This window comes from Hemiscyllium ocellatum, chromosome 24, assembly GCF_020745735.1.
Source record: "Hemiscyllium ocellatum isolate sHemOce1 chromosome 24, sHemOce1.pat.X.cur, whole genome shotgun sequence".
Taxonomy (NCBI): domain Eukaryota; kingdom Metazoa; phylum Chordata; class Chondrichthyes; order Orectolobiformes; family Hemiscylliidae; genus Hemiscyllium; species Hemiscyllium ocellatum.
The window spans coordinates 47,856,654-47,871,421 of NC_083424.1; the positions used below are offsets into that span (position 1 = coordinate 47,856,654).

At 42.1% G+C, this 14,768-nt stretch overlaps 1 protein-coding gene across 2 annotated transcripts in view; it reads right to left on the bottom strand.

The window, feature by feature from the left end:
- The window catches only part of LOC132827395 (apoptosis-inducing factor 3), a 131,980-nt gene that overhangs the window by 33,400 nt on the left and 83,812 nt on the right, over positions 1–14,768 (bottom strand). For both annotated transcript variants that reach the window (XM_060844063.1, XM_060844062.1), the window contains exons 7-12: positions 14,643–14,739; positions 10,835–10,947; positions 8,764–8,850; positions 6,150–6,241; positions 2,539–2,669; positions 65–180 (exon numbers count right to left, since the gene is read on the bottom strand). In XM_060844063.1, the coding sequence (XP_060700046.1) occupies positions 65–180; positions 2,539–2,669; positions 6,150–6,241; positions 8,764–8,850; positions 10,835–10,947; positions 14,643–14,739 (636 nt within the window). The remainder of the gene's footprint in view (positions 1–64; positions 181–2,538; positions 2,670–6,149; positions 6,242–8,763; positions 8,851–10,834; positions 10,948–14,642; positions 14,740–14,768) is intronic.

Consider the following 14,768-nt stretch of genomic DNA (forward strand, 5'->3'; position numbering starts at 1 on the left):
CTTCACCTGTGCCTTCAATGTGTGCTCATTGCTAATTATTTCTCCTTTGCCTTCTCTTGCTTACCTTCATGATTGATCGTCCAACCTTCTCTCCCAGCACCTTCCTGAAAGGAATATTTTCCATCCCCACGACGGACACTGAGTGGGCTTTATCAGTGAGGTAGGCTGCTACTTCCATCCCTGAGGAGAACAAATCATTCTGTATTGCAATCTCCACTCTTGTCCTCAGATATAAGGTTTAACTTCCCTTGTATTTTACCAAAGCTGAATTCTTATTGAGTTTCTTTTTGAAGTAACCAGGTTTGAGATGTTCCCTTAATGTGACTTCACAACGTGTGTGGCAGACTGAATCAACCCAGCATCGTCGTGATGGAGGTCTTCACATTGCTGTCTGTGAAGGTGCACTGAGGACCAGGTTTGGGTGACCACAGTATGAACTGAACGTGCTTTTCAGCATTAGTTGGCAATGGCACTCAGAGAGGTGGCAGATATGGTTTGAATAGGATATGTGAACAGGTACCAAAATCATGATAGCACAGAATGAGGCCATTTGGTACATCACTCCTGTGCTAGCTTGGTCGGTCTCGTTTTCCTTTTCTATCCCTATCGTCCAGCAAGCTTACTGCCTCAAGTACTTTCCATTCCCTTTCAATATTATTGTCTGCCCCTAACTTCCGCATCCCCTGTTGACAATGAATCCAGAGCATAACCACTTGCTGAATGACACATTCTTCCTCATGTGTCACAGAGTCACTGCTTGTACTTTTTTTCAATCTCTCTGACTGTTCACTGCTTGCCGCGTGGTTTCCTGCATGTCAGGACAACAAACACAGACTGGGTGACCATTGGCAGAACACCTCAATTCAGTCTGCAAGCGTAAACCTGGTTGCTTGACTTTTGGATTGAGCAGCTTGCTCTCACACTCACATCTCTGTGCTTGGTCTGCCGCAACATTCCAGTGAGGATCAACATTAGCTCGAGGAACAGGACCCCATCCCCTAATTGGCCACTTTACAGACTTGAGTCGAGTGTACGGTGCTGGAAAGACACAGCAGGTCAGGCAGCATCTGAGGAGCAGCAGAATTGAGATCTCAGAGTTGACAAAACATCGATTCTCCTGCCCCTCAGATGCTGCCTGACCTGCTGTGTCTTTCCAGCACCAAACTCTCAACTCTGATCTTCAGCAATCCTCACTTTCTCCTAGACTCAACATTGAGTTTGTTATGGACCAGACCAGAAGTAACTGAACAGAATAATAGATGCAGTACCTATTACTAATCAACTGTTCCATAAACACACCCCTCTGGAGAAAAAGAATATTCAGATACAGATTCTTACATGCAGTTCTCCCACCCAGGAGGGAGACACATCAAGAGTAAATTCAGAGAGAGTAGCAGCCAGGAGACATTCACTGAAGGTTCCAACTCTTTTGAGACCCCAATAATTTTTTGCTTAAAGCGAAAACCTAAAAACCCAGAAATCCTGACCTATGAGAGTTGGCCACACCCACTCAAGCTGTTTTTTTTAAAAGAACAAGATCTCTGTTTACTGTAGTGCTTCTGGTAGACTGCTTGCTGCCTCTGCCTTACAACTTCTCATCAAAAAAACACCAGGAGGAAATAACTTCTTGGTCACAGTATTGTGATTGTCACAAGCTCAACAATTTCAGATCAAACCTGTCCCCCGTTCTGATTCTGTTTTCTGGACACACGTTGGTCTGAATCTTGTTCTTCATGTTTGCAGCATTCAGACCGAGCTGTTTGTGATTCTACTATTCACAGTGAGTCTGAACAAACGCCTTGTTTCTTTCATGATCAATCTCTTTGCCTTTTCTTTCACCGTCTGTTTGGTATTTAATCTCTCCCACCCTCCGCCGTAACCCTGAGCTTCCCCTTTTCCTCTTCTCCATCACCATCCTTCCATACAAACATATGGATTAGGAGCAAAGGTAGGCCATTCTGCCCTTCAATCCTGTTCCAATGTTCATTAAGATCATGACAGTTTGTGTTTTAAATTCCGCAGTGTCAACCCCATCACATTTCTACCTCCTTCAGTTCTGATGAATCATCATCTTCAACTTGAAACATTAGCTCTTTCTTTCTCCACAGACCTGCTGAGTATTTCTAGCACTTACTGTTTTTATTTCGCTGTGTTGTACTTGAACTGGAAGTGACAGATGGAGCTGATTGTATTGTGGGTAAGGTGGGAGGTGCATTTGAAGTTTGATTTGTGTGCTGCTTTTCTGAGCTAAAGTGCTGAATACCACTCTGCTTCAGACATTGGCACTACTGAGCATGGTGATAACTGAGGTATTGTTTTTTAACACAGTGAATCTATCATATCATTGCCATTTATAGCAACTCTAACAGTTAGTGTCAGAAGTGAGAGTTGTATATTCTAACTTTGCAAGTCCTGAATTTGAAACTGAAATTCCAACAAGCAGCAGTTTTAAATCGTGGACTTAAATACTCTCTGGGAAATATTGGAATAAGTTTACTCCTGATTGACTGGATGAAAGGATTATTCAAAAAGCCGTACCTATGAAGGAAGCTCCCACTATAACAGCGTTCCTGTCGTTGGCTAGTTTTGCGATGCAGTTTGCCTCCTCGGGTGTCCTGAGCTGGTACACGTTCTCCAAGTCTGCCCCTTGGCACTGAAGTGGTTTAGGTCTGAAACATAAGGAATGAGGCTGTGACTCTGGGGATGAGGCCTCCATGTGGTGAGAGAAGAGCAGGAAGGCAGGATTAAGCTGGGCAACTGGAATAGACAGGAGGGGCTGATTAGCCTCCTCTATTATCATGAAGTTTCTCTGATTTCTGTGGTGTCGTATGATGTTTCTGCATGGCCTCCCACTCTGTCTCCTCCATTCAAAGACACAAAGTCACACAGAAATCACAGGGCAGACTATCCTCCCCCTTCGCAGATTCATCCTTGAGAATAAAGCAAAGATCAACCCATGTATCTCTCGTCCAACATGGGACAGCAGATTGTTGTTTTAAAAATCGTTGGTTAGGCCTCAGCTCAAGATGATGTCCAGTTCCATTTGCCACAGTGTAGGCCAATCATGATCTTTAGAAGAATATGGTGGAGATTAACAATACCAAGGATGAGGAACCCAACAATGTGCAGATGCTAGAGAAGCTAGGGTGTTAGGGAGATATAGTCAAGGCAACATGAATGAGCTGAAAGAGTAAATGAGGAGAACTGCTGTCCATTTGCATTTGAATTAGAAACTAGATTTGAGACTAAAGTTAATAAAACAAACAGGGTACAAGAAAATAATTTTTTTGAGCAGCTTGTCTTTATGATGTGAAATTCTTATGATGGAAGCAAACTCAATAACATTCAAAGCAGAATTGGATAAATATTTGACAAGAAAACATTGCTGGGCCTTGGGGAAAGCACAAAAGGTAACTGATTGGCTAGGTCTAAGCATTGACAAGGACATAATGGGCCAAACGGCTTCCTTTGATGCTGTAAGACTTTTCTGGGGGGGGAGGGAAGTACATTAACCTCCCAGAGCAGGGAGTTGGGTCAAGTTGCAGTAAATAATTTTCAGCCTTTGAATCATGAACCCAAGCTTCCAGTCATTTCCAATATTAATGCTGACAGGACAAGGATGGACAAAGAACTCACTGGCAGGAAGCAAATCAGTCCCTGAAACCTTCCTATGAGGCAGTGTGTCTTCAATTAATCAAAGTCTCTATTCATAAACTCACCTGGGCCAGGTTTCTCAGACTTGGAAAAAGCAGGAGATGAGAAAGTGCTGATCAGAGATCTCCCTGAGCTGCGTGGATGCATGCTCACATAACAATCCAAATGTAACATTATGGTAACAACCAAGTCTCAGAGCAGAGGCAGTTCCTTTCAGATTTGCACAAATGTAGCTGCTCAACATCCTTAGAAAGACTACACAGTGCAACATAAAGTTACCCAATCCAAATTGAAATATACAGAACATTGGTCCTGATCCATAACGCTACGATTTTTACGGCACTGCTTGTGGGCCAGGAGGACCAGGAGTGTTTACCACAAGCTCCTATGTAACTCCAAACCCTGCAATTGGACAATCATTGCCAACTTTGTCAATCCCTCCCCCACATCCAAACCACACTCTGTGATCACTGACCTCCCCAAGCTTCTCCGTCGCCATCCATCACAATCAGTTCGCGCTCTCCTCTCACAATCACAAAGCCATTCTTCCAATCACACTTTGCCACAACCTCCCCACAATCTCTACCACCTCCTCCTGGCCTTAAGCAAGTCTCCCCTGATTGGTAGGTTGTACTTTAGGCTGACTTTCAGTTAGGGAATCTGGGCAAAAGGAATAAAGTGTGGCTGTCAAACCTTGCATCTTTCAGCAACACGGTACCTCTGATTCCACATCACTGACCCAATAAATTGAGGTCGTAGTGTAATATTTACGTGAATAAACAGAGGGGACAGTAATTTTGAAAGCAGACATTAATGATTGGAGTCTGCAGTTGGTGTAAGGCTTGGTGTGGATGTCCACTGTCTGTGACATTACTATCCCAACTCCCCACCAGCTCTTAGCAGCCTATCAAACATCACACTGATCGAAGCAGAATCTTAATTCTCACTCCATTGTGCCTTGTATAACTGCTGCCAAGCCAAGGCCATACAAAGAGAAAGTTGTAGAGTTTGAGAAGTTAGAGTGAGGTATATAATTGGGCAGTCATAGAGTCATCAAGACCTATAGCACCGAAACAGATCCTTCAATCCATCCTGTCCATGACAACCAGCTATCCCAATTTGATCTAGTTCCATTTGCCAGCATTTAGCCCATATCCTTCTAAATTCTTCCCATTCATATACCCAACCGGGCACTTTTTAAATGTTGTAATTTTACCAGCCTCCACCACTTCCTCTGGTAGTTCATTCCATACACACACCACCCTTTCTATGAAAAGTTTACCCCTCACCTTAAACCTGTGCCCTCTAGTTTTAGATTCCTCCACCCTAGGAAAAAGATATTGGCTATTCACCCTATCTATGTCCCTCATGATTTTATAATCCTCTATAAGGTCACCCATCAGCCTCCAATGCTCCAGGGAAAATAGCCCCAGCCATTTCAGCCTCTCTCTATAAATCAAACTCTCCAGTCCTGGCAACATCCTTGTAAGTTCTTTCTGCATCATCTCAAGTTTAACAACATCCTTCCTGTGGAAGGGTGATCAGAATTGTACACAGGATTTTAAAAGTTGCCTCACTAATGTCCTGTACAGCGGAACATAACGTCCTATAATCAATGTTCTGACCAATGAAGACAAACGTGCTAAACGCCACCTTCGCCAAGCGGAGAGTCCACTTTCAAGGAGCTATGCACTTGTACCCCTTGCTCAGCACAAATTACATACCTCTGTACAAATCCCAATGAAAGAAAAAGTAAACTCCTCAGCATCCTCTGCCCTTCCCTCTCCCCAGCACATGACCAAATGGATTTGTAGCATATTTACAGAAGGGGATGGAAAAGAGAGGCTGAAAATACATAGGGATGGCATGCACTGCCACATTGAATTTACCTATAAGGCTGTAAGACAGAGGAGCAGAAGTAGTCCATTCAGCCCATAGAGTCTGCTGCTCCATTCAATGAGATCATGGTGATCTAGTAATCCTGAACGACATATTCCTGCCTTATCCCTGTAACCCTTGATCCCCTTACTGATTAAAAATGTGTCTATCTCAGCCTTGAATATACTTAATGACCCAGCCTCGACGTATCAATCTACAGATAGTGAATTCCTCAAACCAAATTGGAGGGTATTGTTTTTGGCAGCCATTCTACACTATCAACATCCCCATAAACATCGAGTATCTAGTTCACCAATATTTCATGGTGTTGATTGAGAGAACAGTATTTTCATTGCCATCACAGGTTGATTTGAACCACTCCTCCAAGCAGTTTTACTCCAATGACACAGCAATCTAAGTTTGGATAATGGGGTCAGGTCCTGGGGCAAGGCCCCATTTCCTGTCACAGAGTGTTTTCAGAACAGTCAAGCTATCATTGGTGTATCAAGGAACGCTAGCTTTGTGCTCCATCTCCTGCTTTCTTCACTACACCCACCCCCCACTCCACCACATGAGGTAAATGGGAAAAGCAAAATGTCAAAAAAACATAAACTCACCTGCTCCCAGTTGCGATCAGCAATTTGTTGTACTCCATTTTGAGTCCATCTTTAAAGTGAACTACCTTACTCTTCACATCCACTGAGTGAACCTGCAACAAAGGACAGCTGAAGGTCAGTTTGGTATACACTGTTATAAAGGGAATTACAACCTTCCTTTATAGCAAGGATTGGTTCCATGGTTTCACACCTTCTCCTTATATGGGTGCCCCACACGAGATTTAAGAGCAGCTCCATAGGTCCCAGCATTTGAACTTACTCATATGCGAGAGTTGAAACAGGAACTGACTTGCTTTTGTTGCTACTGCAGCCAAATAGCTTGCTGATTGTCATAGTTCAGAAGGGAGGAATGGCTATTCAGGTGTCTCTGGAGCTCCAGGCCAGCACCTCTGGGAAAGGGATGGCAAGGGATGGCTTATTAAGTGTATGGTACTTTGCAGGAGGGGTATACTAAGAATGAGAGTTTGAATATTATTAGAAGTAGAGACATATTGACAAAGCTTTTCATCTATGATCTGCTTGTACTGCTCACAAAACAAAGCTTTTCACTTTACCTAGGTACAAGTGACGACATTAAATCAAATCAAGTCAAATCTTATACAAGATGCAAGAACACCAAATCAAATTGTCACTACAATTTATACTGCAGGAAATAAAGTTGCTAATTGATTATTGAGTAATCTCTGATTGTCCAGGGACCGGCCACATAGGGAAAGCACCAAGCAAAGAACATCAGTTTAGCTCATACCATGGCTCATTTACATGTGCTCGAAGTGACGTGTATTCATTTGCAGAAATCCCTTCTCTGAAATACATTCAAGCCTTGTGCCAGTTTCAAAATATCTGAGAACTTTGGAACTTATAGTTCCCTATTGTTCTCTCGAAGGCAATGTCTCAGTGAATCGGAGTTGACATGGCAACTAATTGACATTCTTTCCTCCTGTAGGTATAGATTATGAGGGCTTGATACTTGGCATTCTTGCACGGATCCTGATGAGTGCAAGGCAAAACCTTCAGCTACAAGTTCCTCCTTTCAGCAATATTCAAGGATGAGAGTACTTTCAGAATAGCAGGACATCTCATTACAGTGGTCTATGAATGCATTTTATGAGAGCATATTACAAGCATTATTGTTAAAACGAAGGTGGACATGATCTTTAAGAACCAAATCAAAGTGATGATATCATGATGGCTGATGGTATTACCAAGGATTATTTAAAAGATGGGATGTTTGTGAAAGTGGACGCATGTTGTGAAAATGGTGAAGTGTTCCTGCAAATTGTAATGAGGGTGGAGGTTACATGTGAGAACTGTAATGAGGGTAGAGGATATAGATGAGAATACAATAAGGTTGAAGGATGTCTGAGAATTGTAATGAGGGAGGAGGATATTACTGAAAACTCTAATGAGGGTGAAGGATATAACTGGGAATTGTAATGAGAGTGAAGGATATAGATGAGAGTTGTAATGAGGGTGTAGGATATAACAGAGAATTGTAATGAGAGTGGAGGATATGGCTGAGAATTGTAATGAGAGTGAAGGATATGGCTGAGAATTGTAATGACGGTGAAGGTTGTGGCTGAGAATTGTAATGAGATGGAGAATATAGCTGAGAATTGTAATGAGGATGGAGGATATAGCTGAGAATTGTAATGAGGGTGGAGGATATAGATGAGAGTTGTAATGAGGGTGTAGGATATAACTGAGAATTGTAATGAGAGTGGAGGATATGGCTGAGAATTGTAATGAGGGTGAAGGATATGGCTGAGAATTGTAATGAGGGTGGAGGATATGGCTGAGAATTGTAATGAAGGTGGAGGTTATCACTGAGAATTGTGATGAGGGTGGAGGATATGGCTGAGAATTGTAATGAAGGTGGAGGTTATCACTGAGAATTGTAATGAGGATGGAGGATATAGCTGAGAATTGTAATGAGGGTGGAGGATATGGCTGAGAATTGTAATGAGATGGAGAATATAGCTGAGAATTGTAATGAGGATGGAGGATATAGCTGAGAATTGTAATGAGGGTGGAGGATATGGCAGAGAATTGTAATGAGGGTGGAGGATATGGCAGAGAATTGTAATGAGGTGGAGAATATGGCTGAGAATTGTAATGAGGGAGGTGGATATGGCTGAGAATTGTAATGAAGGTGGAGGATATGGCTGAGAATTATAATGAGGGTGGAGGATATGGCTGAGAATTGTAATGAGAGTGAAGGATGTGGCTGAGAACTGTAATGAGGTTGAAGGTTATGGCTGAGAATTGTAATGAGGTTGAGAAGATGGCTGAGAATTTAAAGAGGATGGAGGATATGGCTGAGAATCGTAATGAGGATGGAGGATATAGCTAAGAATGGTAATGACGGTGGTGGATATGGCTGAGAATTATAATGAGGGTGGAGGATATGGCTGAGAATTGTAATGAGGGTGGAGGTTATGGGTGAGAATTGTAATGAGGCTGGAGGATATAGCTGAGAATTGTAATGAGGCTGGAGGATATAGCTGAGACTTGTAATGAGGACGGAGAGTAATACTGAGTTTTATACTGAGGAAGGACTACATTATCAGAAAGAAATGAAACAGTTGTTTGGTCAGCTCTGTTGTTCACTCACCTCCCTCTCTGTTTGCACCTCAATGTCATATTGGGATAAGAATTCTTTGGAACGTAGTGTTATCTGCTCAGCCTGACACTCGAGGGACTGAAAACACAAGAGATGGCTATGAACACTGTGACACAAACAAGCATTCAATCCCAATGGTGCAAAGCTCACTACTCCTCTCACAGACATGAGAGGTCCAGCCTTCCACAAGATGAAGAATTATGTAATGTACAATTCTGATATCTTTCTTTGTTAAAACAAGATTTATAAAGAGCCATGGGAAAGACGCATATACAAAGTGACACTGCACTCTCGTTGAACTTGATAATACTGCTCAAACTCTGTACTTTCACCATCTAGAATGACAAGCAGTAAGTGTATCAGCTGTAATTGCCTCTCCAAATGTTACACTATTCTAACTTAGACCCATATCAGTGCCCTTTCATTGTGGCTGAGTCAGAATCCTGGACTGCCCTACAGATTCAACAGGGAGACATTGTCTGCACTTGAGCACAAAAATGCACAGATTTAAAGTAAGTGTCATAAAGAAAAGTGTTTTTCATGCAGTGGTGGTTGAGGTCTGGAGTTTACAACCTGAGACTATGGTGGAGGCAGGTTCAATTGTAGGAATTACACTGTTATCTTATAATGGAAATGAGGAGGAATTTCACTTCTCAGAGTGCCAGGAATCTGTGGATAGTTTTGGAAGCTGCGTCACTGAATGTATTGAAGTCTGTGTTAGACAGATCTTTGATCCGCAAGGGAGGCTCAGATTTATGGGGAACAGACAGCAAAGTGGAAATGTGGCCAAGATTCAACCTTACTGAATAGGAATGAAGGCTCGATGGGCCACACAGCTTCCTCCTGTTGTTCTGTCTTATGTTCATAACCTGCTGGTATTTTCTGAGAGCAATAATGCATAAAGAAAGGCTCCTTGATAATATAGATGACCCAAGGCTGTGAGTTCCTGTCACTTCCAGACAGGAGGAAATAAAAATAATAAAAAGAAGGGTGGCATGGTGGCTCAATGGTTAGCACCGTTGTCTCACAGCACCAGGGACCTGGGTTCAATCCCAATCTCAGGTGACTGTCTGTGTGGAGTTTGCACATTCTTCCTGTGTCTGTTTGGGTTTCCTCCATGTGCTCTGGTTTCCTCCCATGGTCTAAAGATGTGCAGGTTAGGGTGAATTGGCCAAGCTAAATTGCCCATAGTGTTCAGGGGTATGTAGGTTAGGTGCATTCGTCAGGGGTGAATATAGAATATAGAGTTGCTCTTTGGAGAGTTGGTGCGGACCTGTTAGGCTGAAGGGCCTGTTTCCACGCTATGGGGATTCTAAGCTGTTCATAAAAAGGAATAAATGTGACAAGAAATGAGGAATAATCAACACAGTTCAGCCTTTATAAACGAGCTTAAGTTGGCACAGGGTGCAATGGAGACCAATCCCCTGTCATCTTCTGTGACTGACTGTTAGTGCACTCCTTGGAATATGGGAATGAAATTGGACCATTCAGTTCCTCATGTCTATTCTGCTATTCAATGAGATCTGGACTGCCTTACCATAGCGCCGGATCGCACAGAATGCTGATCTACTACAAGCCTCTTCAACTCAGTCCTGAAAGTTCCAAATATCTCAGAATCCAGTGGCCTTTTGATGGAAGGGAGTTCTAGATTTCAAATTAAAATAGCTAGACAGAAAAATTCCACTACTAAAATGCCCAGCTCATATTTTATTATATCCTCCTTTCCTGCACTCCTATCCCAGGCAAAATAGTTTCTGCTGAAGTAGCCTATCAAATCACTTGAGAACTTTAATTAGACCAGCCTCAACCTTCAAGGGAATGCAAGACAAATTTATGCGGGCCACCCACTTCATTTAATCCTTTTTAATCCCAGACTCATTCTTGTGTGTCTACACTGCACAACCTCCTGAGTCAATACATTCATCTCTTTGACTGTCACAGATTCTTGTCTGGAAATACCAGCTATCCAGCACAGTCCAGTATTCGCAAACAAGAGTTGGTTGTATTTGTTCGCATGTGCCATCACATTAGGCTGGGGTGGGTTTTAGATACAGATACAAACCTTACTTAGTTTAGGTCTGTCATAAGGCAGGTGTGTCTCCATGGTGCACATGACAATGCGTTCTGTGAAGCCTTCCTGTCTCAGTGTTTCTGCACAGACCAGTCCTGCAGGGCCTTAGGGAGGGGATTGAACACAAACAAACAATTAGCTTCCACTCACTGCCATGAACGAGATACTAGTAGCACCCACTAGGGGGAAGTGACAGTGTAATGGTAATGTTACTGGGCTAGCAATTGAGAGCCCCAGGCCTGGGGACATAGGTTCACATCCCACCATGGTAGGCCACAAGATGTCAAATCAATAAAATCTGGAATAAAGGACTGGCCTACTGTAATCAATATTGTCCCCAAAAACAAAATCTTAGTTCACTCATGTCCTTTAGCCTCTCCTCCTGTCAGGGAAGGAAATCTGCCTACATGTGATATGGGATATTGCTATAGGGTGCATATAGTTGACTCTTAACTGCCCTCTGGGCAATTAGGGATGGGTAATAAATCCTGACTTTGCCAGTGATACCCACATCCTGTGAATGAATTTGTCTTCATAGAGCACTTTTCACTTCATATACTATAGCTTGGCATTTCACAAAAACACAGATGGAATCGGCGCTAAACCAGTGAAGGAAGTTTTGGGACAGGAAATCAAATGTTGGTCAAAAGAGATAGATTTTAAGGAATGTTTTAAACAAGGTGAGAGACAGTGTGTGGTGAGGTTTAGATAGGTGTTTACGAGTAAAATGGCTGAAGGCACTGCCACTTGTCAATGTAGGGCAATGGAAATTAACAAGGTTATGCTAAGGTTTGAGGATGTTTGAGGCTCCAGTTGTATGGAGAGGTGAGGATGCAAAGTTTCTGAGAACTGTAAAACCAAGATGATGGTCTACTGAGACCCAGTGTAGGTCAGGGTAAATGGGAATTGTTCCGAATTCAGAAACAGACAGCAGTTAGCAGCACTAACTTCCACGAACTCTGTTCTTGACATATTATTCATTTCCCTGGAAGCTCAGGTATGTTGTCCTCTTCATCAATTATGAAAACTGAAGTAATTATTCAAGAAGTCTGTCATTTGCTTATTTTAATTTTCAATATTACCCTGATCTCTTCTTAAGGATTCCATTAACCCCAAACTATACTTTTTTTCCATTTGTAATAATCTCTGTAAGCTTATTTTTATATTTCCATTTTGCTTCTCAAGCCATCTTTACTCTTTCTTTGCTGTTTGTCATAATTCGGCTAGATTTACACTATTTTATGTTATCTCCTAATCGGTTTGCATAGAATCTACGTCCTCTGCACTGCATGCTGTATTGTTCATAAGACAACTAATCTGAATGTGACCCTATTACTCCTTGAATTACACTTAACTGATTGTTTCTCTTGTCATTCCTTGTCTCATGGGGCTTGTGCCTTGATTCAGTACAGGAAACACTCTGTTTCCTTGATCAAGATAGATGCTCCCTGTGTTTTAATATTCTTATGGACAGAGACACTTTAGCACATTGATCTGAAGTCTGTTATCACACTGTGGCTTGTCTTTGATTCGAATATCAGCTGTAGATCCAATGGTAACATTCTGTCCTTGAAGCTCTGGCCTCACTCTAGAGATTAAAATATACCCCCTTGGCTGATGCTACAGTGCATGGCTTCTGAGAAGTTGACAGCACATCTTTCGCATGAGACATTAAACTGAGGTCCTGCATGCAGATGTGGAAGATTCAGTGGCACTGTTTTATAGAAAAACATACCAATATTTATCTGTTGATCAACACATGAATAAATGTCCAAAGATGTGCAGGTTAGCTGGGTTGGCAATGCTAAATTGTCCAGAGTGTCCAGGGATGTGCAGCTTAGGCAGATTTGCCATTGGAAATGCAGGGCAACAGGGATAGGGTCGAGGGATGGGTCTGTGTGGGATGCTCTTCAAGGGTCGGTGTGGACTCAATAGGCCAAATAGCCTGCTTCCACACTGAAGGGTTTCTATGATTCAGTATGACCAGATGAAATAGACATTGGAGAAGGCCTTTCAGCTCTGCAGGCCTGTTCAGCCATTCACTAAGATCATGGCTGATTTGCTGGTGTTCAGAATTCCTCATTCCCATCTACCCCAAGAACCCTAGGTCCCTCTCCAATAAGTATCTGGCTAACCTGGCTTTAACACCATTCAACCACTTTGCCTCCACCACCTTCTGAGTCAGAGACTTCCAAAAGTTCAAACCCCCTCAATTAAAAAAGTTCCTCATTTTTGTCCCTTAATTTTGAAATGGTGTGACTCAATCACACAGGGAAGCATCTTTTCCACATCCAACTTTTCAAGAATTTTCCGGATCTTGTAAACTTCAATCAAATCATCCCCTCACTCTTCTAAACTCCAGTGAATACAAACCAAGTCTGTCTCATCTTTCCTCATAAGACAACCCATTCATACCGGGTATCAATCCAATAAACCTCCTCTGAACCACCTCCAAATGCATTGCTATCCTTCCTTTAATAAGGAGAGCATGAGAGATGTGGTGTCACCAATGATGTGTATAATTGAAGCATAACATCCTTACCTTTATGTTCAAACTCTCTCATAATGAAGGAAAACATCCCATTAGATTTCTTAATCACTTGCTGTTCCACAATCCTAACCACTTGTGACTCATTTGCTAGAACACTTCAATCCCTCTGTACCTCAGAATTCTGCAAATATTCTCCTTTAAAAAGTACTCTGTTTTTTCATTCTTCCTGTCAAAGTGAACATTTTGTCACATTGTACTCCTAACAGATTTTTGCTCACCCACTCAACTATATTGATCTGCATCCTTGTTATGTCACCTATGCAACCTGTTCCATCCAATCTTGATGTCTTCTGCAAATGTAGCCTCTTGCATTGATATAAGTTGTACAAGGTTGAGCCCCCAGCACAGACTCCTAAAGAAACCTTTCATCATGTCCACCCACCCTGAAAAGAAACGTTTGGTGAAAGTTATACTTACTACTTTTACAGTTTGATGCAACTGTTTCAGATACAAATTAATTTTGGGAAGTTGACAACAACGGATCCAATGCCTCATTAATTATCATTTTTAAGACCTTGGGACGAAGTCCTTGTGGATCTGGAGATTTATCAACCCCTAACCATTTACTCAGTGCTGCTTCCCTAAAGATTATAATTTCACCAGGTTCCTCTCTTCCTTCAAGCTGATGAGTTACAGTTATCACGAGGATGGTTTGGATCAGTGAAGACAAAAGGAAAACATTTAATAACTGCATCTGCTTTTTCTTTATTATCTCCTATTACTTTCCCATTCTCACCCTCCAGAGGACCAACACTCACCTTACCTACTATTTTCCTTTTTAAATACCTATAGAAAGTCTAGCTACCTGATTTCAAATTCCTGGCTAACTTCCTCTCATTCTATAATTTCTTCCTCCTGATTAATAATGTTTAGTCATTCTCCACACTTCTTTATATTCTAACCAGTCATTTGACCGGTCACTCACCTTTGCACAATTTATATACTTTCCCCCTAAGTTCAATGTTCTCTTTAACATCCAAAAACCAGATTATATCTGGTCATTATTATATTGCCTTTTGTGGCACTTGCAGTGTTCCTGGTTAGCCAGTGTCATACAGTTACAGCACTTCAAAAAGTACTCAGTTGGTCATGGGGGGGTGGGGGGTTGGTCTTTGGAACTTTCTTAGGTCATGAAGGTTGCTATATAAACGCAAATGTTTATTTCTTTTAAGCTGAAGTTCTCAATCCTTTCATTTTCCCCAACCCCACAACACACACACACACACACACACACACTTGCACAGTTACCTGAGCCAATGATGAGCACACTGGTGTTGCTGAAGCTACTGTCACTCAGAGTTGCACACCTTGACATCCGTTTCACCCTCTTTTGTGACTGAAGAGCCTGGGAGCGAAAGGACAGATGACAAAATC